The sequence below is a fragment of the Fusarium redolens genome, assembly GCF_020744475.1.
Source record: "Fusarium redolens strain MPI-CAGE-AT-0023 chromosome Unknown BKA55scaffold_15, whole genome shotgun sequence".
Taxonomy (NCBI): domain Eukaryota; kingdom Fungi; phylum Ascomycota; class Sordariomycetes; order Hypocreales; family Nectriaceae; genus Fusarium; species Fusarium redolens.
In genome coordinates, this window is record NW_025763678.1 from 518,607 (window position 1) to 545,033 (window position 26,427).

A 26,427-nucleotide genomic window follows, 5' to 3' on the forward strand; every position below is an offset into this window, starting at 1 on the left:
ATTCCTTGCCTTGAAGCACCAGTAGCAGTACCAGCCACGATGGCAGTGGCAGTTTTTACCGTATTTTGGGGTAATCGCCGTGGCTTTTTGGTTGAATGGCTGTATCCCTCCACAAGATCCTTTCGAGCGGTTTCTAGCGCCGTTGGCTTGTTACCGGTAAAAGGGAGGTTGCAGATAATTCAGTGATGGAGCATGATTGGTATCCATGACAAGAAATTCTTGGTTTGAGTTGTTGGCAGAGGAAATCCCTTCCTTCCTCATGTTAAGTTGTTTTGCTGATGTCACGGAAGGAAGCTTTGACGATCTGTTGCCCCTCCATGCCAACGGATCCAATAACACCGACACTCGGCGATGGATAACGCGAATGGCGAGATTTAACAATACGATTATAATCACGATATCAAATGGAAGGCATTGAGGCATTAATCCACAAGAGTTTCAATTGAGGCCTCTTTGAATCCGCAAATATGGAAATTTGAATGCGTAACGGCAGTTGGTTCACGCCGAGAAAGGCAGATGAACATAACTGAGCGTTTCATTCAAAACTGCACCCATAGCTTAGGGGGCGTCAAACGGAGAAGTGATGCCACACCTACAACTCCGTACTAAGGTACGGAGCCGCTGCCAAAACAACCACCCCAGTAATCCACCAACCTATGAGATGTAACAGGCAGTGCAGCTCCCACATGGCTGAACGGATGCGCTTGATGATGAGAAGCTATTCTAGCTCAAGGAGGCTGGCAGTAGGAAACGCGTGGGATGGATGAAGCATCTCCTAGAATAGTTGTTAGATGTTAAGCGCCATTACTGGGACAGGACCCTGCCAATCCACAATCTGTATGCCCTGCAAGGTTAGAGCAAATTAGGGGCTCTCATGAGGCTTTTCAATCCAATGTCATGTCATGTTATGTTGAGACAAGCAGGACAGGGCAGGATCTGACAATGGAAGCAACCGAATTAGGACCGGATATGCAATCGAAAGATCCGAATTTACCGCAGTTTCCTCTTTGCTATCTATCTTTGGGCATCGGGCGTTTTAAAAATGGGCTTCTATGGTCTGTTACAGTTTGAATGGCAAAAACCCGGTGTAATGGGAAAAGGGCCGCAAAAAGCATCTGACTTTTGGTGACCGAAAATTTTTGATGGTAGCTCGCCAGAATATCACCACCTAACAATTTTTTACATTACAGTACCTAGACTAGAGCATCATGACTACGGATAATTGTTTTCCTACTGCACACCCCATGGATTGGGTCCCAGATCTACTCCTAGCTCTGTAGCTGCGGATGGAAGTAACTTTCCCCCCAGAGGTACAAGACTGCTCAAATTGGCGCTATTCCGTACTGTCATCGATTTTCACTAGAGCTGCCCGCTGCTGAGGGGAAGTTGAAGTCCAGCATGAGCGGGGGGTCAGACAGAAACACGTCGTGAGGAGATCAGACCTACGGTAAGGCGCGGCAGGTACCGTAGCAATGCGTAACTGTAAGGTAGGGAGCAGAAGCTACAGGGAAGATAGAGAGACGGGACCTGCCCTGGGCCTAAGCTCCCTAATCCCTAACTCATCCACTATCCACTGGTGACGCCACTACAAACAACCCGAGCTAAGCTAACCTCACCTCACACTCTGTTTCTCTCACACACACTATTCCTCCCACGCACGCACGCACGCAACCTAGCAACCCATGCAACAAACGCATAGGACGATACTGCCACTCAATCGCACTCACCGTTCGCCGCATCCCGAAAGCCATAGTCCAACGAGCATGTTCCAAAATGCGGATCCCCGTGCAGCCGAAGTGGCCCCTCCCTTTGGCCCTTGTTCGTTCAGTTGATTCACTTGGTCCCTTAGGCTTGGTCAGAATCGAGTCGAGGCCAGAATAGAGACTCTTGTCTGATCTGCTCTGATCTCTCGTCCCTGCTCTCACACCCTTCACAACACCAAAAATCTCACTCCCTCTCCCCCGCGACCGCCAAGATGAGGCTTGAGTTTCTACACCCAGACGCCTATCCTTGCCCCGTTGGCCCATCATACCATACGCTTTAGGCCCGAGTACTATCCATACGTACCATACCAGAGCAGACCATACCATACCACATAGATCAGTCCCTTCACTCTGGATCGCCCGTCCAACATCTATATAAACTCTGCTCCCATCGGCCTCAAGTCGTTTCTTTCCTCTCCATCCTCATCCAGATCATCAATCAACTCTTCAACACTCTCAACAACTCTTCAGTCTTCACGACAACCTTTCGATACCCTTCCAACCAAACAACCAACCAACCACTCCAACAATCAAAATGGCCGCTCCCCAGATTCCCGAGAAGCAGTGGGCTCAGGTTTTCGAGAAGACCGCCGGTCGTATGTCATCCTATCTTCTTCAATCTACAATCCCAATTGCCTCTTCTGCCTCTTGATATCATTGATATCATATGCAACCCCAGGTTCTCTGCCGAGTCCCACCCATCCACAGCTCCCCACCATCCACAGCTCCCCACCATCCATTCGCCTAACAATTCGATCATTGTCGAGTCTTACACTAACTCTCTTTCTCAGCCATCGAGTACAAGCAGATTCCCGTCCAGAAGCCCGGTCCCGATGAGGTCCTCGTCAACGTCAAGTTCTCCGGTGTCTGCCACACTGATCTCCACGCCTGGCAGGGTGACTGGCCCCTCGACACCAAGCTGCCTCTTGTCGGTGGCCACGAGGGTGCCGGTGTTGTAGTCGCCCGTGGCGATCTTGTCAAGGATGTCAAGATTGGCGAGAAGGTCGGTATCAAGTGGCTCAACGGCTCTTGCCTGAGCTGCTCTTACTGCCAGAACGCCGATGAGTCTCTCTGCGCTGAGGCTCTCCTCTCCGGTTACACCGTCGACGGATCTTTCCAGCAGTACGCCATTGCTAAGGCTATCCACGTTGCTCGCATTCCTGAGGAGTGCGACCTTGAGGCCATCTCCCCCATTCTCTGCGCCGGTATCACCGTCTACAAGGGTCTTAAGGAGTCCGGTGTCAAGGCCGGTCAATCCATTGCCATCGTCGGTGCTGGTGGTGGTCTCGGTTCTATCGCTGTCCAGTACTGCAAGGCCATGGGTATCCACGCCATTGCCATCGATGGTGGTGAGGAGAAGGGAAAGCTCACCAAGGAACTCGGAGCTACTGCCTATGTCGACTTTACCAAGTCCCAGAACCTTGTCGCTGATGTCAAGGCTACCACCTCCGATGGTCTCGGACCCCACGCTGCTCTCCTCGTCGCTACCAACGAGAAGCCCTTCCAGCAGGCTACCCAGTACATCCGATCTCGCGGTACCGTCGTCTGCATTGGTCTCCCCGCCAATGCTCAGTTCTCTGCTCCCGTCTTCGACACAGTTGTTCGCATGATCTCCATCAAGGGATCTTACGTCGGCAACCGTGCTGATACCGCTGAGGCAATTGACTTCTTCCGCCGTGGTCTCATCAAGGTCCCCTTCAAGACTGTCGGTCTCTCTGAGCTCAACGAGGTCTACAAGCTCATGAAGGCTGGCCAAATTGTCGGTCGCTACGTCGTCGACACCAGCCGATAAGCGCGCGGCTGTCGCTTGGGCAGTGCGCCAAAAAGCAAAAGCACGCCCCAAAAAGATAAACAGGGCTACCCATCGCGCAAAGGGGTTTACCCTCTAAAGAGGAGTTCAGGCGGGAGTTGATTTGGGTTTTCTGGCGGGTGTTGTCGAAGTAGCCAGATGGATGATCTTGGTTACACTTTGTGTATGGCCCTAGTTTATGAGTTTTATGATTTTCTTTAGCATCCAATAACAGAACGAACATTTCGATCAACAATGGTTTCCAAGTGACATCTATAACTCTGCACATTGTTATGAATAATACAGCCCTCTTGAGTAAATTCTTCAAATGAGGAGAAATAACGATTCCTTTTCACACTGCTGCCTTGTATCAGTACTTGCTTGCTAATCGAGTTTGAGTCAAGTCCCATTGAGGTCCACAAGGGGGTGAATATTGATAGAATTAATATAAATTCCCAAGTTTTGACTATGATCCTCTACTTGAGAAAAACTCCTCGAATTATAGTGAGATCTTTCGAAAATATTCTCAATGTCTCTGAGTTGTTGTGGTTATGATCGACTCTCACCTAGTCTCCATATATCACAACAGATGGACTTACACGGACAGCTGATTTCGAACATGTTTGACCAGCTTGTAGATAAGTCGTCAGACTGACGATAGTACACACTTCTACGGACCATTCCCACGGAGTTCGTCCAGCCGCTTCATGGTCAAGTAGTCTCATCGTGACTAACACCGTATCTTCAACCAGGAGGCTGGATAATATCATGTATCAAAATATCACCATGACGGGGTTGATTTACCCCTCCATCCACTACAAATCGGATGCAACCCTCTCTACAAGAACCCCTGCCAGCCACCAAGCCACTTCTAGAACATCATCAACCGTCCAGAAACAAAAAATCAGGCCACTGCTTATAAACAGCATCTAGAGCGTCTAAGCGTGTCTTTTACGAACTGCTCGTTTTCTTGGCTGCAGAAGTTCGTTCTTGCCTCGAACCTGAATTGCAGGGAACAATTGAATTTTGAAATATGATATGAGAGACGGGTAGCGGAAAACGCCTATATTTGACTTCCCGACGTGCCGAAGTTCAACGCATCATGCATTCAACGATTAGACTCTAACGTCGCTACGTAGTAGAAGCGGGGAAAAGAGACATGTTTTGGAAATATGAATTTTAAAAACGACTAATGTAACTCTTCAACACGTGCCACCATCTCGTCTTGCTATCTCTTGTCTCCCACTTGTAGTTGCATCGCTTTAGGCATAATTGTCAATTGAGATTTTTGCGCCATGAGCGCCTCTTCATTGCACTCCAGTCAACACCCACTATCCTCTTGCGCCTACTCCAAGAACATCTCTTTCTAGGAAGCTTGCTGTTGACTCTGGGAGTCAACTGAGGAGTGATTCTTGATCGTCTATGTCGTAAATCAAGAGCCACCGGGTCCACCAAGCAGAGCGAATCTTCGCACAATGCTGGGTCCATATTCTTGGTACTGTAATATTGATTAGCTGTGGTCAAGAAATAACAGACAATCCGTCTCACCTCGGCCTTGGTATGGCAGTATGATCGGAACTCAGGGGTTTGACCAAGGAGACTGCCTCCGAACCACGGACCGTGACGCTGTCGCTTATGAGTGATAACAGACACGTCCAGGCCACCACTTCGAGCACCACCGCTGCGAACCTCACTGGCTCGAATTCTGGCATCAACCAACTGCTTGATATCTCGCTGTAATCGGCGACCGAAATCCTTGTACAATGTGCTTCCACCAGAAAGAACAATGTTCTTGTAAAGACCTCGTCGGACGTCGATAGGCGATTGCTGAATGACACCGTCGACAACCACGGGCAGAGGAGTCAAGAAATCGGAGCTGTAAATCTCGGGGTTGAAGAAGATCTCGGGGGCAAGGAAGCGCTCGTAACCGACATCAACGGTAACCTGTCGGCCATTGGGTTGCGACACAACGTGCTGAGCGAATCGAGTACGATCCCGGTCATACTTGCTGAACTCCTTGACGATATCGGGACACACGTAACAGTACTCCTCCTTAATCTCCTGAGCTGTCTTGAGCGAAGAATCGGGCTCGCCTCGGTCTCGTAGGAGGGACTGAACGAAGTAGGTGATATCTCGACCGGCAATGGGAATTGACTTGATAGAAGACCCAATGACATAACCCTCGGCAACGGGAATGACGTGGGTGACACCATCACCGGAATCAATGACCGTACCAGTCAACGAGCGATCCTGGACCTTTGAAGATGTCCAAGAAGCAGCCAAAGCAAGAACGGCCTGGACGGCAATGTACATTCCAGCACAGTTGAAGGACTCGAAGAAGATTTCGGCGGTATTCTCACGGTTCTCGGGCGGGTTCAGTGGCTATTTGTATTAGTTTGATGTTTGACGTCGTACGGGGCGCAAGATGCTCACGGGCTCGGTAAGGAGGAAGTAGTGGTCTTCAGGCTCAACTCGGAGATACTTGAAGATGGAGTTCGACCAGAATCGTTCCATGTGGTCCTAAAGGCGGTCAATTATAGGTAATGTCGGATTCGTCGGCAAGCATACCCAATTCTCTATTTGACCGTGTCGAATGGGATAGTGAATGCCATATCCTGAACTTGTCAGCTGAATTCAATGAACTGGAGCTCATATGGCTGCCTACCAGGTCCTCCAGAAGCTGCTATCGCCTCATCACCGATAAAGAAGTCGAGATCCTCGGTTCCTCGCTTTCCGCTCAAATGGCCTCCAGCTCCAGCACCTCCGGTAAGAAAAGATGGCTTGTTCGCAACAGCTGGTCGTCCAGAACCAGAACCACCAGCTCCGCCAGTTGGCCCCTTTGTCGCAATCGCGGTCGGGAAGACGAATGAGGGAGAATCGTTACCGGCGAAACCTAGATTGAAGCATCAGCATGAAGCTCAAGAGTACATGATAGCTTCCGAAGCGTATCTCGTCGTTACAGACCTAGCTTGGAGAAACCCGTGCCGCTGTGAGCTGAGGTTAGCTGTCGTCGTCAGTGCGGGGGCTGGGATAAGTGAGACGTACTTGTCCATGACAACGGCGGGAGTTTGGTTAGCCATGATGGGCGAGAGTGCGTGGTGAAGCGCACAGCTACAAGAGAGAAGATGGAGAAGAGGAGGAGACAAATGCCGCGCGTGAGGAGTTGCAATGTGCGGCGATGATGGTGGTCGTTGGGTGAGGATTACGTTACGTGCCTTGTAAAGCTCCCAGCTCGGATGGAGGTGAGGCTTGAACTGCGGCTGTGCTGTGCCCCGCCGTTGAGTGGGTCGTGACACTGAATGGCTGGACATGTGGGCCTGGTTGTTGCGATAACCGGGGGTGAAGGTCTAAGTGATAAAATTATAGGCACAATTAGCAAGTGTAACAAAAGTTTTATATGTTCAAACTTGACAAACCAATTGTATTTAGTATCTAACAATGCAATGCCTGTCTATCAATTCTCACAAGTACACCTGACTCGATAAATCTCCCAACTGCTTGCTTCAACTTGATCTCTGTCTCAGCTTGAGTTCGATGTCTCAAGTGAGTTGTAATTATAGTTGATGTGCGACGTCATTTCTAGGCCCTCTTTAACGGGAGACAACAAGCAACTGTATTTCTTCAGTGTCGCTGCCTAATTGAACGCTCGCCTTTCGGCTTATGAGACTTCTTAAATGCAACGTGCTCTCATGAATACTGTGGATCCAGAGATGCCTTCAACTGGCTAGACTTGTAGTTATTACATGTGACCAGTAATGAGGTGTTGATCGGAGATTCGAGATTGTATATGTTTTCCACCTGGCGATTGCTGCTTCTCATCTTACACAAGTCTATCAAGCAAGGAGTGACTGATCAAACCCCAACCCAACAACTCCTTTAGCTCTTTCCTTATTTATAGAGTGCTTTGCCTTTCCTTCAAATATCGAATCTGCCCAAAACTGCACCATTGTTCAATCTTCAACCTTTTCTCCTAAAGCATTGAACCTCAATCAACATCACTTCCAGGGCATCTCCACGCCCGCTTTTCTTCTCTTTTCTTCTCTTCTCTCACAACTATCAACATCATCTCAATAATCTCTTAACAGTAGACGCTCGCTACCTCATGACTTCTCTCGAGGATGTCAGACAGTCTCGATGATGATACCCCCTTCAGCTCAGGATCCACCCCTTACGGAACCGATGGCGCTTTCGATCATGTAATGAAAGTGGCACACAGAACCAAAGTAGTGCCCGCTATCTTTATTCACGCCGGAGCTGGCTTTCACAGTCACCAAAATGAGCACATACACCTCCAGGCCTGTGTTGCGTGAGATACTCTCCAGTGGCCCCTGAGCACCTGGGCTATTGAGCTAACAGCGACAGTGCGGTTGAGATGGGTATGAGGTTCCTCAGAGCTGGTGCCAGCGCAACTGAAGCCGTTGAAGCAGCTCTCCGAATCCTCGAGGATAAAGAAATTACCAACGCTGGATACGGCTCCAATCTTTCCATCGATGGTGTTGTAGAATGTGATGCCACTGTAGTGGATCATCTTGGCCGCAGCGGCGCTTGTGGTGCTGTCCCCAGTGCGTTTCTCCTGCTCAAGACAAGTATACCCAGTATCAACTGACAATATCCCAGATATTCGCAACCCGATATGCCTTGCCAAACTCATTTTAGACATGAGCAACAAACCATTGAGCCTGAGACGAGTTGCACCAAACGCTCTTGTCGGAGAGGGCGCTAGGGCTTTCGCAGAGGAGCATGGTTTGATGATATATCCCAATGAGTATATGGTTTCGAAGAATGCTAGAGACCGTTTTCTGCGCTGGCAGGAAGACTTGAAGCGAGCCGAGTCCAAGGGCCAAGAGCCTAAAGCTTTGCCCGAAACTGTTGACATAACCGCAGAATGCCCCCCGTGCCAGTACGATACGGCATCGCCGACAAAGCCACACTCATCTCTTCCGCGGGATCAGCGGGCTGCTATTGTCGCCGGTACTTGGAATGAGGGGCAGCCTGACTCTCCTTTCGTTGGCACGCCGATCCAAGATGCGCCATCGCCAGATCATTCGACGTCCACCAGCTACTTCCGAGCCTCAAGCACCTCTCCTCCAACAGTCAGCCGCTCTTCATTCGCTCGAAGTCCTCAAGAAGGAGCGACACAGACGTATGCTGGGGTTGTGAGTGGTGTCCAAAGTGCATTGTCATCCCCATTTCGACCCAGTTTATCTCGAAAGTCCAATCCTACAGCTGAGGGTTTCAAGCCTGTCTTGCCAGAGAATGCATCAATCCGTCATAAGTACCATGCACATGCCACAAATAAGGCCGACAATACATCACCGCGAACTCCTACTGGTAACAAGGGCAACGGCCCTGATCGCCAAAGTTCGGCAAGTCCTCGTGGGGCTAAGCGACCTCTCAGTCCAGATGAAAAGCCGCAGCCTCACTCAAGAGCTGTACACGACCGCTTTCGTTTCGGATCTGTTAACGAGGACATTATTACGGACACTATTGGTGCCATTGCGATCGACGATCGAGGCCAAATTGCTGCCGGCTCATCTTCAGGTGGTATCGGAATGAAGCACCGGGGTCGTCTTGGACCGGCTGCTCTTGTGGGGGTTGGCACAGCCGTTGTACCCTGTGACGAAGAGGATGAAGATCAGGTTGCTGTCGCTGCAGTCACGAGTGGTACAGGAGAGCATATGGCTACAACCATGGCCTCCCAACGGTGTGCGGAGAGGATTTACCATGGCACAAGACGTGGAAAAGGGGGTGCTAACATTGAGGACGACGATGAAGATGCCATCATGGAGTCTTTCATTGCTGAGGACTTCATGAAGCATCCTGGTGTCAAGAACTGCCACTCAGCAGGTGCCATTGGTGTCATGGTGGTCAAGAAAGCGCCGTCAGGCTATTATTTCTATTTCGCCCACAATACAGACTCCTTCGCCCTCGCTTCGATGGGAGGTTCGGAAAGACAGCCCGTCTGTACGATGTCTAGACTTTCAGATGGCGCCAAGATCGCCAAGGGTGGGCGTAAGGTCAGGTTTGAGTAAGGTGCACCATTGTCTGAGAATAGCATAGGATTGGCGATGCTGATGCGAACTGAGCTTCTGCTCAGGTTGATGTTGGATGGTTGTGACAATCATGGCTACAGCGCCTGGAAGTGCAATGGTCGATTAGAATTCTCTTATGCATTAGATTCAAGTGATAGCCTTTACATCCTAGCCTTACGCCCTTTGCTTATTCTGTTTACTTCAATATTAATATCTACAGATCGTGAGAGTATAAAGACGTATGCTTTCGCTGTAGCATTATCTTCAATAAATGCCATGTCTGACTGGTTTCCTTAACGCCATGAGACTTTATGTACATTGGTCATGAAGGGTATACCCCGTTATTCAAGCGATTTAGCGGATCATTCATGGACGAGGTGTCCCTGTCGCGCTCCCTGTCTCTTCCCGTGAACCGCTTCCATTGACGATTTTGCGCTTCTTTTTCTTCTTCCTTGGTACAACGGCGGGCTTCGCACCATAGTTACCCAGAGATAGTTTCGTGCCACACGTGAAACACTCCGAGTTCTCTGGCGTTTCACAAAAGATGCTCAGGCAGATTGAGCAGACGAATCCTGTGTCCACAACTCGGCCGTGACAAAAACAGGCGGCGCGGAAATCAACGGTGTCGTGTGTTGGGGCAATTAGAGCTTCACGAGCTTCTGTGTCCGCGATAAGACCGAACATGAGGTAGTTCAGTAGTCCTTGGGGATGTGTAGCAGCTAGGTATGTGCCACCGGTGTTGTAGCAAGCCTGTTGAAGGAAAGTTGGCTCGCCAGTGAGAGAGAGGGTATCGATAGCGACCTGTGTATGGCCAGCGGCAAAGACAGCGTTCATGGTGGGAATATATTGCGAGGGCTCTGAATCGGACACTGAAATGACCAGGATTCTACCTCGGACAGTTGGGGGAGCTGTATTCGACGAGCCTTTGTGGCTGTCCTCGAGGTTAGCCGTAGGCGCACAGAGAGCCTGCGCAGCTTTATTGATATGGCATAGCGCCAGTGTCAAAGCCCCAGAGATTTGTGTCGTCGTCGCAGAGAGATCCTCCTCCTTTGTCTGATCCATGAGTTTTCGAATCGCAGCCAAAACAGCAGCTTCAATCTGTGCAAACTGCGGAAACTTGTTCGCCGACGTTTGCGTTTGCGAAGCATCATTCATGGCAACATCGCCAGAGGCGTCGCGTGAAGGTTTTGGGGGTGTTGGATAGAGCCATTCTGCGCGATCGACGTGGGCGGCGATAAGGGCGACTTGGTTTGCGTTGCTGAAAGCGAGATGGGCGTTGACGAAGACGAGGATGTTTGCGATGGCGCGTGATAGGGGGAGGACGTTGTTGAGGGATGCCCAGGCTCGGGGGTTCGTGTCGAGGACGATGGTGAGGAGGGAGGGAGTTTCTTCGCGGGTGCCGACCTCGTAGTGCTCTGAAACATCGACGGCGTCCATTTTGAGGGAGGTGACGCTGTGAAGATGTTGGTTGGGAGACGGCTACGAGGCCCTAAGCGTGGTTGAGCTTTCTTGGTGGCCTTACTCAAGGACTGAGGCTGCGATAGCCTAAGGCTGTCCAGTCGCAAGTTGTTGGATTCAAGGCAAAGTTACCTTAAGAAGACGGACGGGTACGAGCGTTGAATTTATCGCATGATCAGTTGGTATCCGAAAACGCCAAAATTATAACGCCAACCCCAATGCCACCAATGTTTGAAAGAGCCTTGTTTTTAGATATTCTTCGACGCGGCTATCATGAATGGAAGAGAAAATCTGATTGTTGGTTGGACGTCATCAACAGGCATGATGAAATATGAGCGCGGCTGCTGGCACCAACAGGCCCCTACAGCAAACCCCCTAGCTCAGCTCTCAAACGCCTGGCCACGTGATAACCAGCTAAAACGCATTAAGCGTCAGTGATCTTTGATCTAACGTTAGTGGCTCAAGCCCAGTCTCACGAGCTCTCTTGTGGTAGGTTGAGGCTGTGGTGGAGGCCGTGACGGGTCTTCTTGCCTTGTGCGCTCTACGATTTACATCACAAGTTCCAGTTTCGGTCTCTCACTTTTATTCCCTTAACTACCTACCACCTTAAAAACAAGAACTAAGGTAGCTTCTGGCTTACTACCTTACTTTCTCTCTCACCTACACAATCAATCAATATCCCATGGCAGAACCTACAGAACCTGCATCTCAGGCGCCTCCAGCCCAGTCGCTGGAGGACCAGACCCTTATCGTATTTGCGCGCCTCATGGAGGGTGGACAGGAAGATAACGAGACATGCCGCGACCTCGATGAACTGACGAAGCTGCTCAACGACGACTATGAAACTCGTCAGAAGGACAAGTCTCGTGAGACTATTTGCAAGGTTATCGATGGCGACTGTGTCGACACCGTTTTGTGCTATCTTGATATGAGACAACCTGAGATTGTACGCGGCCACGCCACTCTCTCAACATCCGCATATCTCAAAGCCGCTGGCGATGACGGCTCAAAGAAACTCTCGACTTTCTTCTTTGACCGTGTTCGAAGAGGAACTTATGATGATTACATTGTTGCCTTTTGTGTCGCCGCTGCGACATTTCCCATTGTCCCTGATCTCACTGCCGAGCTGTTTCTCAACGAAGATTTCCTACCCAGCCTCGGCACACTTATGCGACGAAAATGGAAAAGCCGCAAGGTCGAGACAGCCTGTTTGGAGATGCTTAACGCTGCTTGTATGAACTCACTGTGCCGCGAGGCTATCAACAAGTACTGCATCGAGTGGCTTGAGGAGATTGTCGACCAAGACCTTAGCGAGGCTGTTCGTAGCATGAACGCAGACCCAAATCTTCAGAGCGACGGAGGCTCCATTTCAATGAGGCGGCACTCTGAACAGGTTCAGTATCTTGCTGCAGTCATCTTGGCCAAGCTGAGGGTGAGATAAGATGACTCTGAGCTCTGTATTGTCACTGACTGACCCAGCTTTCAAGGCAGTTCCCGCTAAACCGGCACCTGGTGACAACAAGTCCAGAATCGAGCCTGCAGTCACTAGTATCGAGGACCTCTCTGGAATGTTCACTAAGATGATATTGAGAGATGAAGATCACGGACGAAAGCACTCTATAGAAGGTCTCGCATACGCCTCTCTCCAGCCCAAAGTCAAGGAGTCTATTGTCAGCAACCCCGAGCTGCTCCAGAAGCTGGTCAAGACGCTCAGCGAGGCCCAACCAAGATCACCAACTACTTATGGAGCTTTAAGCATCTTTGTCAATCTGACGAAATACCTGCCCACCCTGACCGAAGAAGAGAAGAAGATGAACCAGCTCAAGGCATATGCCAATGCTGCCGGAAAGCTTGGCGGACCCGACCCCCTTAATGACGATGAGCATGTCGCAAGGCGCTGCAAGCTGGTGTTTGATGCAGGTATCACACCGGTCCTCGTCACCCACAGTAAGAATGGCTCGCCCGCTTCTCTGGGACTCGTCATCTCCATTATTTTCTCTCTCTCCGTCGACAAGACTCTCCGTGGTAAGCTTGCTCAGCAAGGAGCGGTCAAGCTTCTCCTGGTATCATGGATGTCCCTGCCTCAAACTGAAGCTGCTTCACGTCGTCTTGCAGCACAGGCCCTGGCCCGCATCTTGATCAGCACAAACCCTGCACTGGTCTTTGGTGGCAACCGTGACACCCCCATCATTGCTGCTGTCAGACCGCTTGTTTCTATCATCCCACCCGACCCTGCAGCTCAGACACGAGATCTGCTCCCTTCCTTCGAGGCACTTATGGCATTGACCAACCTTGCGTCTATGGATGACGAGGCGACCAGGCGCAGTATCATCAATACTGCGTGGAACCAGATCGAGGAACAGATGCTGTCTTCCAACACCCTTGTCTCTAAGGCTGCTGTCGAGCTTGTTTGCAATCTGGTGCAGCAACCGGAAGCTATCGCACTCTATGCTGAAGAGACTGCTAAGGCCCGCAATCGCCTTCACGTCCTCCTCGCCCTTGCTGATGCCCCTGATGCTGGAACCCGAAGTGCAGCTGGTGGTGCTTTAGCTTCACTCACCAACTTTGAGGGTGTCATCCGGGGCATTATCAACCGAGACCGCGGTGTGAAAGTTATCCTAGGGCTGTGTGTCGATGACAGCGAGGACATCCGTCATCGCGGAGTGTTTGTGATACACAACTTGGTCACCGCAGAGGGCGAAGTCGGCGAGCTCGCACGAGAGAAGGTCAAGAGCGAGGATGGTGTTGAAATTCTTACAGGATGTGCTAAGAAGAGTCGAAGAAATGACGTTGTCGAACTGACAGTTCAGGCCCTGAAGACTCTGTTGGGAGATCAATCATGAATGAAGAATGACGAAGAACATATACATTGTGGTAAAGGTGGCGCAGGTCAGCATTTTTCAGGTCGGGGAATGAGGCAGCGGGTTTCCAAGTTTACAATGATTATGACTATGGCAATGGCAATGAGATCTATCATATTTTCCTTTTGACCCAACCCAAACAAGCGCCGTGTACTTTTATGTTATGCCGTGGTATCGACCCTGTTGAGAATAGCAACGCCCTCTACATGACCTGTCTGAGGAAAGAAATCAAATCCTCGAAGACTCTCAATCTCGTATCTCTCGCCCTCTCCTTCACCGCGCACAAGTACGCCAACGTCTCTGGCCTGCGTGTGCACGTTACAGCTGACGTAAAGCACCCGTCGGGGACCGAATTTTCGTAGCTGGTTCAAAAAGTCTGTATCGCAACCTTTGCGAGGAGGATCGAGAACCACAACGGTCTCGTCGCGGTTGTAGGTAACGCTCTTGAAGAGTTCGCCTGCATCAGCGGCGATGAACTTGCACCGGTCCTCGCCCATGCCGTTCAGGGCGGCATTGCGACTTGCGTAAGCAATGGAATCAGCGGCGATGTCGATACCGATAGAGTGCTGGAAGAGTGATGCGAGGGTGACGGTGAAGAGACCAGATCCTGAGTAGGCGTCGATGAGATACTTGATGTCCATGCCCGTGCCAGCGGGAGGGAGAATGTTGTCTCGGACGTAGCTGGTGAAAGATGGAAGAATGGAGTTGTTGTTCTGGAAGAAAGAGCCAGCTGGGTTGGTAAAGGTGTAAGGGCCGATGTATTCTGTTGTGGTGGCCTTGGAGTCGGTGATGCAGGACTTGATGTCGACTGTATCTTCATTCTCAACACGGACGGTGAAGGGTTCCGTTTCTCCCTTGAGCTCTTCACTATCCTTGGGGACTCGCTTCGTGTTCTCTCGGAGAAGAATCGTAGCACCACGTTGATAGTTCGCAAACTCTTTCTGCATGCGCTCACGCTCACGCGTCATACCCAGACGCACAGCATTGGTACCAATAGGACAATCCTCAATATCCAAAACCTTTCGACGACCTTTTTGCATGAATCCAATATCAGGACACTTCTCAAAAGGAATTCTAGGGTTCTTTCCTCTCTTGCTGGGACGGAATCCAGGGGGTCCGTCAAAGTGAGGTGTGAGCTTGGTGCGGTAGTTGTACTGCAGAGGACTGCCCATTGTATCCTGGACAGCGGGGACGATGTTGGGATCGAGGTTTGAGAAGTTCTTGAAGGCCTTTTCGACAATACGCTTCTTGAGTTTGAGTTGCTCGGGGTACTCAAGCATTTGGAATTGGCAGCCACCGCATGAGGCGAAGTACTTGCAGCTGATCCGGGCATCGTCGCGTAGAGGAGAGGGTTTTGTTATAGAGATGAAGTCGGCGAGGGTTTGGGTGTCGCGGCGAAGATGACGGAAGACCTTGACCTTTGCAGTATCGCCAGGAACAGTGAAAGATACAACGTAGACCTGATTTGAACCAGGTTTCATACCAAGACCGTCACCTGTAGATGAAAGCTCCAGAATCTCAACTTCTGTCTCAGTTCCCTCCTCTGGAAGAACTTCTGGGCCGTGCTCTGTTCCCTCGCCATACTCAACAGCTCGCTCCTTAAGAAGGGCCTGAATATCATGTTTGAGGACTTCCTCAGATGAACCCTCAGTAATGTTCTTTTCCCTCTTCGTCTTCTTCTGCTTCCATTGGCGATTGTTCTGCTGGTTTGGCCTCTTGTTAACTTGTTGAGCGTTGCCGTTTACTTGTGAGTTGCCATTTGGCACAGCTTCAGCTTGTGCGCTCGCCATGACTGTGAAGGGACGGAAATTGTATGGGCGAGGTTTGATGATTGTGGCCAAAGGTGGGAGCCTCAGGCGTCTCATGAACGAGCAATTCGGGTAAGTCACTTTTTTGAGAGAAAAGTGAGATTTTTGGAGGAGATTGTGAATGGTTGAGATGTTGATATTGACAAAGATTTCTTAAAGATGAGAATGAGACGAAGAAATGTTTCTTGCAGAGGCCCCACTTGGAATTCGGGGACGGTGGGGCCGTAGTTGTCTGCTTTTTTAAGCAGAATCTGATTGGTTGGGCACCGAAGAGCATGCATCTTGTATCTTTTCCATCATGGGTGCTCTTGTTCTATTGTGTACATTATTTCTATGATGGTCAGTCCTAATCAAAATAAAGAGTAACTATGAAAGCAAGCTCACTCGAGATTTAGCATGAGACATTACCGAGATTTAACATCCTTTATAGGCATCAAATATTACAAATATTGATAGACATGATTTGACTTCTATTTGCCCTGCTTTCCATAACGGCATCTATGTAAGATCCAATGACAATGCGATTAGACTGAGTTTCTCATCTAGTTGATTAACAAGCTGCTATATAAAACATACCGTTATTCAAATGAACTATTCGATAGAAACCTTTGAGTCAAACCCAAGGAGCACTTCCTCCTGACTATCGCTATTATGATAGTGATTGGTTACCCTATTTCCTAGAGTGGCAGGTGATCGCCTCACGAGCCTGGACCATGCATCTATCGGGGCTGTTCCGACCATCGGCCGTCCCAATTCTGGGGTTCCTTATCACGTCAATACCGACTTCTATTATCTGCTTTAGAAATCAACTAACAACATCAACTTGGGGGCAGTCGCTTCGTCTCTTACTTTATCACCCGCTTTTTTGTATTATTATTTACTATTCTTTTGCCCTCACGTGGAGTTTAGAGACTTGTTTTGAAACTATTATTTCTTAGTAACGACTTACAGTGACCAAGTTGTTGAGACGACTAGTCATGAAGGGCGCGTACTGATTTCTAATACTAAGAACACATCCCTACAACCAAGATGAAACTCCCATTCCTGTTACTGGCCTCCAGTATTCATTATGTTTCGTTATCAGCCAGTCCCATATTCGAGGAGTTCTTTTCTCCGGGCGTTGGTACCAGAGGAGCTGTTGCTTCAGAGGCTCAAGAATGTAGCTACATCGGGAGAGATCTATTAGCACGAGGTGTAAGACTGCTCACATGTTTTCTATATATCAACGTACTAACTTACTATCCAGGGCAATGCTGTCGATGCCATGATCGGAACGACATTCTGTGTTGGTGTTATCGGCATGTACCACTCCGGCATTGGAGGCGGTGGTTTCATGATTGTGCGTGACAACAAGGGTAACTACGAAGCAATCGACTTCAGAGAATCAGCCCCTGCAGCAGCATTTGAGGACATGTACCAAGGAAATGTGAACGGTAGCATCTACGGAGGACTTTCTGTTGGTGTGCCAGGCGAAGTCCGCGGGTTTGAGTATGCACACAAGAAATACGGCGTATGAACCAAAAAGACACTGAAATTTACCAAACGCTAACAATATAAACAGAGTCTTCCATGGAAAACAGTCTTGCAAGGGGCTATCAAGGTGGCTCAGGATGGATTCATAGGTAAGCCCAAGGAGAGGAGACAGAGAAAGAGTTACAAGCTAACATATGTCAGTCAATGCCGACATGGCAAGGTTTATTGAAAAGACCATCAGAGACCATCACAACTTCTTTGTCGAGGACCCCTCATGGGCAGAAGACTTTACTCGGAATGGTATGGCTTTGAACACCAACCTCTGAGACCAGGGCTGACATGAAGCAGGACAGCTGATCCCTGAAGGAGAGAAGATGACAAGACGACGATACGCCCGGTAGGTTAAGGTTTGACATTGGACTTTCAATCTAGCTAACCGACGCAGAACACTGCAAGCTATCGCAGAGCATGGTGCTGATGCGTTCTATACTGGTGCTTTCGGTAAGTCAAACTACATCTCCAGAATTGGGAGATAATAACATCGCACAGCTGAGAGCATGGTCAAGACCATTCAAGAAACAAACGGAACCATCACACTAGATGACTACAAGAACTACGATGTAATTTCTCGAGACGTTCTTCACACTGAGTACAAGGGTTATGATGTCTACGGCATCAGCTCTCCTGCCGGTGGTGCCGTGTCACTCAATATCTTAAACACCATGAACGGTTACACGCACCAAGACGAGGATCGCAATACAACACTGCACATATACATCGAAGCCATGAAGTTCGCATACGGAGCTCGTCTGCATCTTGGAGATCCTGACTTCGTAGATGGTGTGCCTGAGCTCGAACAGGAGATGCTCAATGCCACAACGGCAGAGAAGATCCGGAGTAAGATCGATCCTCGGAAGACCCAGAAGATTGAGAAGTATAATCCTGATGGCATCTACTCATCTGATGGGCATGGTACTTCGCACGTTGTCACTGCAGATGGCGACGGTATGGCTGTGTCGCTGACAACCACCGTCAACCTCATCTTTGGATCTTTCCTCATGGATCCTCTCACTGGTGTGATTCTGTAAGTTTTACCAACCTCTCTCCATTTTGTACTTAGACTAACCATCGTAGAAACAACGAGATGAATGATTTCTCTATTCCAGGAGTCCCTAACGAGTTTGGCTTCGCCCCAGCAAAATCAAACTTTATCCGTCCAAACAAGCGCCCCCTATCCTCATGCACACCTCTCATCGTATCCAACAAAGATGGATCTCTCTTCGCCGTCATTGGCGCCGCAGGAGGCTCACGTATTATCTCTGCCACTACTCAAGTCGCCTGGCGTGTATTAACTTCTCCATCATGGTCCATCAAGGATGCTGTTCGTGAGCCCCGAGTTCACAACCAGCTCATCCCGAATGTGCTGCTCGTGGAGAAAAAGTTCAGTTCATATGATGTTCCATCTCTGGTGGAGCGAGGACATAATATCACTTGGGTCGATGAGGGACTTAGTACAGTTCAAGCGTTGACGAGGGATTCAGCTGGTGTTTTTGAGGTTGCGCCTGAGCCTAGACAGAAGAACAGTGGAGGCATGACACTGTAAAGAAGAGATGGGAGCATACATGGTTATTATTCCCGATTGAGCAATCAACACTTTCTAGAAGGATACAGCATACAATATAGAACATTGACTAGATTATGCCCAAGCTTTGTGCTTGCTATATTAATTTCTCTAAGCTGTCTTTTCTCCCGCTAGAACCTTAGAAGAGGGGTATCCTTTGGTCTATCTCCAAAAAGTCTACGCTTCTCGTTTCGCAAGTGACACCAAACGTGCCAGCTGAACCGTCCACTTCTTTGCAAACTCCTCTTCGGTGAATCTCTTTGCCGACTCTCGTGCACGTAGGCGAACTGCCAGAGGATCTGGTAGTGACAAAGCCTTCTCGTAACCCTCTGCGAATTCTTCTTCTGTCGTTGCGTGGAAACCTATTCCGTTGGTTAGCAAGATCTCAATATCACATTTTCAGTCAGCTTACCAGTTGGCTGGCCATCGATTGGCACGACAATATCGAATTTGGGCCCAGCACTGTCATGAACCACGGAAATGAGCCCAGCAGCTTGGTATTCAACAACACCAATTCCGAAGTGCTCATTCCACATGCCATTGACGCCAACGGATGCTCTTCTTAGCCAGTCCAGAACGCCTGACCATGGGGCATCAAGATGGAATTTGACACTGTCTTTGATGCCAAGCTCATTGGCCAGAAGTCGCAGCTCATAAACACGTTTTGAGTCTGAGTCATCTCGGACGCTTCCAATGAGAATCAGCTGTGCTCCCTTCGATGCCTCGCTCTTGGTCTTAAGGAAGGTAGCGAATGACCGCAGGATGAGCTGGTGGTTCTTTTCGGGTCGGAACTGCGCGAGGTAAACAATCGCTTTTTCTCGTCGCTTCTCACTCTCTTCGGAAACTTCGACTTCGCGCTCCATCTCTCGGACTGCGGTGGGAGGGTAAACAACTGCGATCGGATCTGTCTTGCTCTTCTGTTTGCGATAGGGGCCCCATAGGCTCTTGATATGACCTTGAGTCCAAGTCGAGTTCGTCATGACGATATCAACCGTTGAGCCAACCCAGGAGTACAGAACGGCAAAAAGTTTCCAGTAATTCTTCTTGGCGAAACCCTGAGCTCCAGCACCCTTTCCAGCATGTGCGCCCTGAGTTCCTGAGGCAGCCGTTGAATCAAGCGAGTCAAGCATGTCGGTAGAAATCGTGGGATAGTGCACATACGCCCCCGTCGGAACATTGGGGAAGAGAAACTTGCATAGACCGAGAGCGAAGGCGTAGCCCATCGTGTCGACAAAGACGTCCGGGACCAGTAGTGAGAAAGCGTCCCAAGCCAAAACGATCGAGCCGATTGATTGGCCGAGCAGCGTAAAGTGAGGCCATGTCGAGGGGAGTACCCAGTCTCGCTTGGAAAGGTAGAGGAACGTTATCGTGGGAGCATGAAGCTCAATATTGAATCTTGTCTAACACGGTGTAAGCATGTCGTGGCCCCAGGGTCAAGTTTCCAGGCCGTATACCTTGACTCGATTAAGGATCGCATCTTTTGTCACGTTGTGATCGCCTGTGTACACCACACATTTGGCCTTTGGCCAACGATCTTGTGTGGCCCGAATCGCGGCCCAGAGCACTCGCTCTCCGCCACCTCCAGCATTGCTTCCTCATATTAGCTAGGTCCCATGGTAGCTTCTATGATAACATACCAGAACGGATGGAAGAAACCAACGATCCCGGACCAGTCCTTTTGGGAGCTCAGCGTGTTTTGAAGGTTATCGTCGACGTCGAATACGAGTTTCGTCGCTGCGGTGCCTCGCGGGTCCTTGGCGCGGGCATCTGTATCCTCCTTTGTCATGAGGGTAACAAGATGTGCGCGGCGGCCTTCCGTTCGTTTTCGAAGCGACCATCCTAGAAACCGTCGTAGAAGCCCGCCTATTAAGGGCAGAGCGATCAGAATGGCCAGAGGCACAAGCGTCGCTATGGACGCCATAGTCGTGGTCGTCTTTCGCGGTCAGGAGATGGGAGATCCGGGAAGGCTGTTCGGGGGAGTCGCAAGAGAATCGAGAAGATATGAAAACCGTGTAAGGAAAATGCTTCGACCAGCGATATTTATATGGCTTCAGGGGCGTGAGGCTGTCAGCTTTTGGTAGCGAGAGGCTACCATGAACGAGAGTGTGTGGGATGACAGTGTGACGTCTCCAGCTGGCCAGACCAGGTCTCAAAAGGTTCAGGTTGGTGGGGGATAGGCACTGACACCGCTAGAGGAACCGAAGCTAAGCTTTTGGATGCTGCTGCAAGCTCCAAAGCTGCCCTGTTCAGTATCTGACCCACCGTAGCTGCGCAAGCTACAGGGGGTTGAAGGCTTCTGACCCTTGTCACTGGACCCCTTCTTTAGATTCGGTAGCCCGCGGAGAGAACTTATGATAGCTCTGCTCCGATTGAGGGTATTTGCAGGCTCCAAAAAGCTAGAAAGTACATCACTTTAAGAATACGAGATCAAGGATTGGACGGACCAACCAAGGCTTATCCTGCGTTCAACGGCATAATTATGGTCAAGGGACTTCCTTATTCAATCATAAGGCCGCGTCTTCTCAGTCAACGCAGAGTTTATTCTGGTCTGAAGAACTTTTCAAACAAATTCACAAGTACGGATACTTGTATTGTCATCAATAATGAGGGTTGGCTATCCTACGCGTTCCTTTCTAAGCTTATAATGATATTTCCTTGTGCTATAAATACTAGGTAGGTAAGAGTATGGTGTATAAGTGGGTAGGTAGGCAAAGTGCATCCTGTCGACTTTCAAGAGAGTTGTTAGATCATGCTACAGAAACGGACTCAATAAGTCAAGGCTAACCCTGATCATATGATCATACTTGGATAGGTAGAAGCATAATAGTAAATATATTGTATCTCACCGTTATCCTGCATTGTGGTTCTATCACGACAATCGAGACATTACAACGATGAAATGTTAGCGCTGATTGGCTGCGAGCTCAGAAAATTAACCCCAGTTCAACTTCATCTCATGGACTTTCGAGACTCACTCATACCATCACCAAATCCTCAATTGCACCAGCAGCCACGGGGCTATGGATCAAAATGTCCCTTCTTATACGAACTACTCAATCCATATCGCCTCAAGCTAGGCCATCACTCTCAGCCATCAATATAACACGCCGCATCTCACATCCAGCCAGTCTCAGCTCATTAACATCATTACCATGCGCCAGCCGCAGAAACTTCTCCGTCGCTTCTGCGCTCGGTGAAACAGTCACCATGACAGCTGATGCCCTCAGCTGGGCTCACAGCGCTGGTGTGCCATGGTATGTGGCTATCCCACTACTCGCCGTGGGCGTCAACGCAACCATCCGATTCCCACTACAACTATACAGCGCTCGTTTGCGGGAGGCTAGAAAACCACTGGACCCTCTTATCACAGCTTGGACTCGTCGGCATATGACGGATAGGAGCTTGAATGACCCTGCAATTCCAGAGCGTGTCAGATTGCTTCGCATTTCAGGTGCTGTTGAAAATTCAAGACGGAGAATATTAAAGACCTGGGGTCTTCAGCGCTGGAAAAGCATGGCGCCTTTACTTGGAATGGTTCCCTTTGTCACCATATCTGAGGCTCTACGAAGGAAATGCGGTGCACCTCTGGGTTGGGTCAGTCACAAGATTGGCCTGGGCGATACTGGTCTAGGAGCCTCGAGCAGCATGTTTGACCAGTCCTTGGTAGACGGAGGCTTGTTCTGGTTTACCAACCTAGCCTCTGCAGACCCTTATTACGGACTTCCTATCATCTGTTCGGGAATTCTGGTCTGGAGCACATGGGCGAGGATGTCCAAGGAGCAACTCCAGGCACTATTACGAATCCAGCCCCCAGGCGCAAAGACTATGATGGTCACCTCCAGGCTACAACAACTTCTGGGCCGTGTCATGCTTATGATGCCCATATTACCACTTCTCTTTGCCGATTTACCAAGCGCCATCTTCCTTTACTGGGGCACATCATTTGCCCTTACCCGCGTCAACGAATTCTTTATTCAACGCCTTGTTCCACCAAAGACGCCAGACTTGAGAGCACCTAAGCCGTCGACAGAACTTCCTTTCGTGCTTAAAGACCAATCACAGATTGTAAAGACATCTGACAAAAAGGACAATTGATTAAGCGTTCATCTGTAACTAGAAATGTGTACTCATGGGGAAAGTTCGATGTATACCTAGAAACTCCGATTGACGCCTTAAGAACAAGAACTGGCCACCCATGATCGTCAGACGCTGCGCTCTAATAATCTAGTCAAGGACAATAGCCAGAATAACAATGGTCAAAATGACGGCGAGGATCAGCAACAGGCAGCAGCTCTTGTTGCGGGCTGCCTTCTGATACCGCGCGGCCTGTCGGTTCTCAACATCGGCTTGCCGCGTGTCGTCACGGACGTTCTCCACGTTGTCCGCAATCGTTCCAAGCTGCTCTCCCTGCTCATTGACGATTTGCGCTACTTGTCGGAAGAGAACATTCAAGTCGCCGACACCCTGCTCGATGTTGCGGATCTCCTCCTCGCGCTCAATGATCAGAGCTTCCTGGAAATCAACCTCGTCTTGGGGTGCGAGCTGAGAGACTTGTTCTTGTTGCTGTAGTTGCTCTAACTGATTGCCGGACTGAGGACCTTCGGCGGGTTCGCCCTCCTGTGCCGCACGAGCGGCGGTAACGGATGCGCGCTCTTTCTCGAGGGCTTTTCGCTGAAGGCTTTGGAACTCTTGGAGCGCTGCTTGAAAGTCGCTCGAGACCTTTGTTTGTTCGTATTTTTGTTGTTTCTAGATAGAATTAGTATGCGACAATGAATTCGAGATGTGTTCGACATACTGTCAAGTCCTCCCATGTCTGAAGACGCTTGACACCCTCACCAATCTCTCTGCACATATCCCTCGTCTTATCCATGCTGTTGTGGACTCGCTCCCGCAGGCGCGGAGTATCCTTTCGGGTTCCCAAGACATTGACATCGTTGGCAAGTTTTCTATTACTGCTGAGAAGGGTTTGAAGTTTGCTCTTGAGATCGTATTGAAGTTCTTGGAAAGCTGGGTCGTCGCTGTAACCGCCGCGGCGCCCGGACTCGAGATTTGAGAGTTGATCGTACGACATGATTGTGGTTTATGGTGTTTCCAATTCGAGGTCGAATGCAAGAGTTGCTCATTAAAGAAGATAACTAGGTTGTGTTGATGCAAGACAAGAAAGTGAATGCGCACACAAGCATCAAATCAAAAGTCACCTGCTGCCTTGTTCCAGTAGAAGGTGGCTGAGGTTATCAAGTTACAGCACCCTGCAAACATACGTAATTGGGCATGAGTCTCAGTCTAGCCAACCAGAGCGGGGCCGGACCTGGTGCTATCAGCACGTGACAGATAATGACGGAGCTTGGACCTTAGCGTTTCTGCGAGTGGTTGCTGCTTGGAGATTTTTATTATTTACTTGGGTCGAGCTTAGAGCGTCCACTGTTAGTCTCTCTTTGAATCAACCACGACATCATCGCCCAACAACGTCCCAAGGTCTTCTTTATCCCGGGGATGCGCTGTCAACATGGCGCCTACCACGGTTAGAAAAGCGCCTTATAAGGACTTTCTACAGCCTGCTCTTCACAGGCGATTCACTTCTACGGCGACTGTTTTGCTGCTTGTGTCCTATTTGCTAGCAGTCGTCCTGGACGTCTGGAAATCTTGCAAGTCAAATTACTTTGAGTTTCCATCTGCGCCTCCACTAATTTTCATTGTTTAGACTTTTGGTCCTGGTTTCCCATTGGTCCTGTTGGCATACGAGCCGCCTTCATCTTCACATGTGGCCTTGCGATCGTCGTTCTCCGAATAGCAAACTACCACGTTGGCCTACGAACCACTGGCCCCGGCTTCCAGACCTTCCGCAGCACCATCACTCAGCTTCAGACATACGAGACTTTGTTTTGGTATGGCTTCTCCAGTTTACTGTTCAGCCATGTGTTCCTGTGGGTAATGCCCAGGGCGGCAAACCTCTCTTGGATCACTTACTTCAGCGGTGACCGTGCGAGACTGAACGAGAGGCCGCTCTTCTTGCTTGCATACATGGTCTCATGTGCCATTACACAAACATTCAACCATTACCGAAAGGACACCGATCGTCTGGTCCTCGCATCGTCAAAGGGCAAGAACGAGAAGCAGCCCGATGCGTTGAAGCTGCTGATTACTGCAGTCCCAGCAACCTTTGGCGCTTCCCTTTCTGGCGCTGCAAGTGCGCTGCCTGTCGCCTTGATTCTATACTACGCCATACTACGATCTTTCATCTGGGGATGGGCGCTAATGTTCTTGCGCATCTTCTATAACCTGCCAAAGACCAACATGCTCCCGCCTAGTTGGCCGAGTGATCTTTGGCTTCTTTTCCGATGCATAGAGGCTGGAACTTTCGTGCATTTGATCTGGAATATTGGTAACTTTGCTTTCTCGAAATTCATGGTCAAGGAGCCCCTGAAGAACGGCAAGCCTCTTACCTCTGAGTCCAAGGACCCCAATGGCAGTCTTTTGAACGGCCTCAAGAGCAAGAAACTCTCGATCAAGGTGAGATTCGTCGCATACACACCTTCAATGACTATTACTAATTATATACAGGCATTCGCAATGTGGGAGCTTGCAATCATTGCGCAAGGCTTTGAGACCCGCCGACAGGCCATCTACGAAGATATCGATCGTAAGGATGGACCTATGTGGTCTCAGGTTTACGCCATCTGTATGGAAGTGGTTAAGTCCATCGAGACGCGAATTGATACTTACGGCAAAGTTCCTGATGCGCCTCCCGCTGCGCCGGCCCCGGAACCCAAGCAGCGAGTATCTGCTCCTCTTCGCGACGATCCTATCTTCAACAGCCGAGCAACTTCCAAGACGATGCTAGATGAGGTTGAGAAGCGATTGGGACAGGTCGCGCGATCCCCTGGCGAGTCTCCTGTCTCCAAGTTGAGCCCTATCGCGAAGAAGACATGGAAAGAGGCCAAGGACCGGGTCTTGACCAAGGAGCAGCAGGAACTTGTCGCTCCCGAGCATATAAAGAGCCAGTTTGAACACTGGACTCTCCAAATGATGGAGATAGACGCTGTGGCTGCCCTGTTCCAGCAAGACTTCCGAACCCAATTTGCTGCTGCGGTGCTGGGCACCCCATACGCCGAGCCTACGCTTTGCATCAACGCGATCAACGTGCTTCACCATCTCTCGGTGCACAGCTTGGCGGAGGATCAGTTTGGCAACGTGCACAGAGATGTGCCAAGCATTATCCGAACCTTCACATCAGTTATCAAGAAGCTGGAGGCCTTCCGCCTGCAGTTTCCATTGCACTGGACTGATGTGGCGGGCAAGAGGATCAGCCCCGAAGTGGAAGAAGTTGTGGATGCTTTGAAGATTGCTCTGCAACAGGTGTTGGTCAAGTTCGAGCCTTATAGCAGCGATCTTAGACTGACGCTGACTGATATTCGCTTGGCAAAGGAGGCTTCTGCGACTGCAAAGAAGTCTGAGATGGCAGAAGTGGAGCGATAGATAGATTGAGGGATGTAAAACGCAGGCATATCGGTTAGGATATTAATGTATTATGATACCATTGTAACAGTTTGATACACGAGAAAAGTAATTGCAACTATAAAGTATTACAGGAGCTTCACACGTGGAAGCTAATACAGTGTAAT

The 26,427-nt window shown here is 49.7% G+C and overlaps 12 protein-coding genes across 12 annotated transcripts; 6 read left to right on the top strand and 6 right to left on the bottom strand.

The window, feature by feature from the left end:
* Positions 1-1,554: 1,554 nt before the first annotated feature.
* Positions 1,555-2,579, bottom strand: BKA55DRAFT_124649 (uncharacterized protein). The gene is made up of 2 exons (XM_046184804.1): positions 2,556-2,579; positions 1,555-2,310 (listed from the first exon to the last, which is right to left on the bottom strand). Exon 2 carries the CDS (start codon positions 2,088-2,090, stop codon positions 1,602-1,604), a length of 489 nt encoding a protein of 162 aa, XP_046045449.1. The 5' UTR covers positions 2,091-2,310; positions 2,556-2,579; the 3' UTR covers positions 1,555-1,601.
* Positions 2,299-3,555, top strand: BKA55DRAFT_694078 (chaperonin 10-like protein; the record flags this gene model as incomplete). Its single annotated transcript, XM_046199994.1, has 2 exons — positions 2,299-2,359; positions 2,555-3,555. 2 exons carry the CDS (start codon positions 2,299-2,301, stop codon positions 3,553-3,555), a joined length of 1,062 nt encoding a protein of 353 aa, XP_046045450.1.
* A 1,188-nt stretch (positions 3,556-4,743) lies between these two features.
* BKA55DRAFT_577889 (actin family) lies at positions 4,744-6,808 on the bottom strand. The gene is made up of 7 exons (XM_046193643.1): positions 6,598-6,808; positions 6,517-6,539; positions 6,218-6,445; positions 6,121-6,167; positions 5,986-6,072; positions 5,101-5,934; positions 4,744-5,050 (listed from the first exon to the last, which is right to left on the bottom strand). Exons 1-7 carry the CDS (start codon positions 6,630-6,632, stop codon positions 4,985-4,987), a joined length of 1,320 nt encoding a protein of 439 aa, XP_046045451.1. The 5' UTR covers positions 6,633-6,808; the 3' UTR covers positions 4,744-4,984.
* Positions 6,809-7,924: 1,116 nt separating this feature from the next.
* Positions 7,925-9,584, top strand: BKA55DRAFT_520478 (nucleophile aminohydrolase; the record flags this gene model as incomplete). Its single annotated transcript, XM_046188428.1, has 2 exons — positions 7,925-8,114; positions 8,170-9,584. 2 exons carry the CDS (start codon positions 7,925-7,927, stop codon positions 9,582-9,584), a joined length of 1,605 nt encoding a protein of 534 aa, XP_046045452.1.
* A 124-nt stretch (positions 9,585-9,708) lies between these two features.
* Positions 9,709-11,439, bottom strand: BKA55DRAFT_577896 (TFIIH subunit Tfb4/p34). Its single transcript, XM_046193644.1, has one exon. It carries the CDS (start codon positions 11,019-11,021, stop codon positions 9,951-9,953), a length of 1,071 nt encoding a protein of 356 aa, XP_046045453.1. The 5' UTR covers positions 11,022-11,439; the 3' UTR covers positions 9,709-9,950.
* A 163-nt stretch (positions 11,440-11,602) lies between these two features.
* BKA55DRAFT_125010 (myosin-binding striated muscle assembly central-domain-containing protein) lies at positions 11,603-13,975 on the top strand. The gene is made up of 2 exons (XM_046184805.1): positions 11,603-12,474; positions 12,530-13,975. The coding sequence occupies exons 1-2, from the start codon at positions 11,725-11,727 to the stop codon at positions 13,883-13,885; spliced, it is 2,106 nt and encodes a 701-aa protein (XP_046045454.1). The 5' UTR covers positions 11,603-11,724; the 3' UTR covers positions 13,886-13,975.
* An 89-nt stretch (positions 13,976-14,064) lies between these two features.
* BKA55DRAFT_543120 (S-adenosyl-L-methionine-dependent methyltransferase) lies at positions 14,065-15,693 on the bottom strand (the record flags this gene model as incomplete). Its single annotated transcript, XM_046190550.1, has 1 exon — positions 14,065-15,693. One exon carries the CDS (start codon positions 15,691-15,693, stop codon positions 14,065-14,067), a length of 1,629 nt encoding a protein of 542 aa, XP_046045455.1.
* A 1,047-nt stretch (positions 15,694-16,740) lies between these two features.
* On the top strand, positions 16,741-18,787 carry BKA55DRAFT_707291 (gamma-glutamyltranspeptidase; the record flags this gene model as incomplete). The annotated part of the gene is made up of 8 exons (XM_046200710.1): positions 16,741-16,905; positions 16,958-17,221; positions 17,273-17,333; positions 17,386-17,484; positions 17,533-17,581; positions 17,630-17,685; positions 17,734-18,268; positions 18,319-18,787. The coding sequence occupies 8 exons, from the start codon at positions 16,741-16,743 to the stop codon at positions 18,785-18,787; spliced, it is 1,698 nt and encodes a 565-aa protein (XP_046045456.1).
* Positions 18,788-18,882: 95 nt separating this feature from the next.
* Positions 18,883-20,989, bottom strand: BKA55DRAFT_577899 (uncharacterized protein). The gene is made up of 4 exons (XM_046193645.1): positions 20,443-20,989; positions 20,260-20,395; positions 19,218-20,205; positions 18,883-19,167 (listed from the first exon to the last, which is right to left on the bottom strand). Exons 1-4 carry the CDS (start codon positions 20,724-20,726, stop codon positions 18,983-18,985), a joined length of 1,593 nt encoding a protein of 530 aa, XP_046045457.1. The 5' UTR covers positions 20,727-20,989; the 3' UTR covers positions 18,883-18,982.
* Positions 20,990-21,685: 696 nt separating this feature from the next.
* On the top strand, positions 21,686-23,231 carry BKA55DRAFT_125110 (uncharacterized protein). The gene has a single exon (XM_046184806.1). It carries the CDS (start codon positions 21,836-21,838, stop codon positions 22,898-22,900), a length of 1,065 nt encoding a protein of 354 aa, XP_046045458.1. The 5' UTR covers positions 21,686-21,835; the 3' UTR covers positions 22,901-23,231.
* On the bottom strand, positions 23,030-23,876 carry BKA55DRAFT_597071 (t-SNARE; the record flags this gene model as incomplete). The annotated part of the gene is made up of 2 exons (XM_046196029.1): positions 23,030-23,551; positions 23,601-23,876. 2 exons carry the CDS (start codon positions 23,874-23,876, stop codon positions 23,030-23,032), a joined length of 798 nt encoding a protein of 265 aa, XP_046045459.1.
* Positions 23,877-24,213: 337 nt separating this feature from the next.
* On the top strand, positions 24,214-26,388 carry BKA55DRAFT_577904 (nucleoporin protein Ndc1-Nup). Its single transcript, XM_046193646.1, has 3 exons — positions 24,214-24,450; positions 24,507-25,315; positions 25,367-26,388. The coding sequence occupies exons 1-3, from the start codon at positions 24,312-24,314 to the stop codon at positions 26,279-26,281; spliced, it is 1,863 nt and encodes a 620-aa protein (XP_046045460.1). The 5' UTR covers positions 24,214-24,311; the 3' UTR covers positions 26,282-26,388.
* The last annotated feature ends 39 nt before the right edge of the window (positions 26,389-26,427 follow it).

What these genes read in the sequence shown, in the direction of transcription:
- BKA55DRAFT_124649 (XM_046184804.1), bottom strand. Translation starts at nt 2,090, where the DNA reads ATGGTATGGTCTGCTCTGGTATGGTACGTATGGATAGTACTCGGGCCT.
- BKA55DRAFT_577889 (XM_046193643.1), bottom strand. Translation starts at nt 6,632, where the DNA reads ATGGCTAACCAAACTCCCGCCGTTGTCATGGACAA. An exon ending in AGCAGCTTCTGGAGGACCTG is followed by an intron (nt 6,168 to 6,217) that starts GTAGGCAGCCAT and finishes TGACAAGTTCAG; the next exon opens with GATATGGCATTCACTATCCC. An exon ending in ACTTCCTCCTTACCGAGCCC is followed by an intron (nt 5,935 to 5,985) that starts GTGAGCATCTTG and finishes TAATACAAATAG; the next exon opens with CCACTGAACCCGCCCGAGAA.
- BKA55DRAFT_125110 (XM_046184806.1), top strand. Translation starts at nt 21,836, where the DNA reads ATGTCCCTTCTTATACGAACTACTCAATCCATATCGCCTCAAGCTAGG.
- BKA55DRAFT_577899 (XM_046193645.1), bottom strand. Translation starts at nt 20,726, where the DNA reads ATGGCGTCCATAGCGACGCTTGTGCCTCTGGCCATTCTGATCGCTCTG. An exon ending in GGTTTCTTCCATCCGTTCTG is followed by an intron (nt 20,396 to 20,442) that starts GTATGTTATCAT and finishes AATATGAGGAAG; the next exon opens with CAATGCTGGAGGTGGCGGAG. An exon ending in CGATCCTTAATCGAGTCAAG is followed by an intron (nt 20,206 to 20,259) that starts GTATACGGCCTG and finishes ACACCGTGTTAG; the next exon opens with ACAAGATTCAATATTGAGCT.
- BKA55DRAFT_125010 (XM_046184805.1), top strand. Translation starts at nt 11,725, where the DNA reads ATGGCAGAACCTACAGAACCTGCATCTCAGGCGCCTCCAGCCCAGTCG. An exon ending in TCATCTTGGCCAAGCTGAGG is followed by an intron (nt 12,475 to 12,529) that starts GTGAGATAAGAT and finishes CCAGCTTTCAAG; the next exon opens with GCAGTTCCCGCTAAACCGGC.
- BKA55DRAFT_577904 (XM_046193646.1), top strand. Translation starts at nt 24,312, where the DNA reads ATGGCGCCTACCACGGTTAGAAAAGCGCCTTATAAGGACTTTCTACAG. An exon ending in CCTGGACGTCTGGAAATCTT is followed by an intron (nt 24,451 to 24,506) that starts GCAAGTCAAATT and finishes TTCATTGTTTAG; the next exon opens with ACTTTTGGTCCTGGTTTCCC. An exon ending in GCAAGAAACTCTCGATCAAG is followed by an intron (nt 25,316 to 25,366) that starts GTGAGATTCGTC and finishes AATTATATACAG; the next exon opens with GCATTCGCAATGTGGGAGCT.
- BKA55DRAFT_577896 (XM_046193644.1), bottom strand. Translation starts at nt 11,021, where the DNA reads ATGGACGCCGTCGATGTTTCAGAGCACTACGAGGTCGGCACCCGCGAA.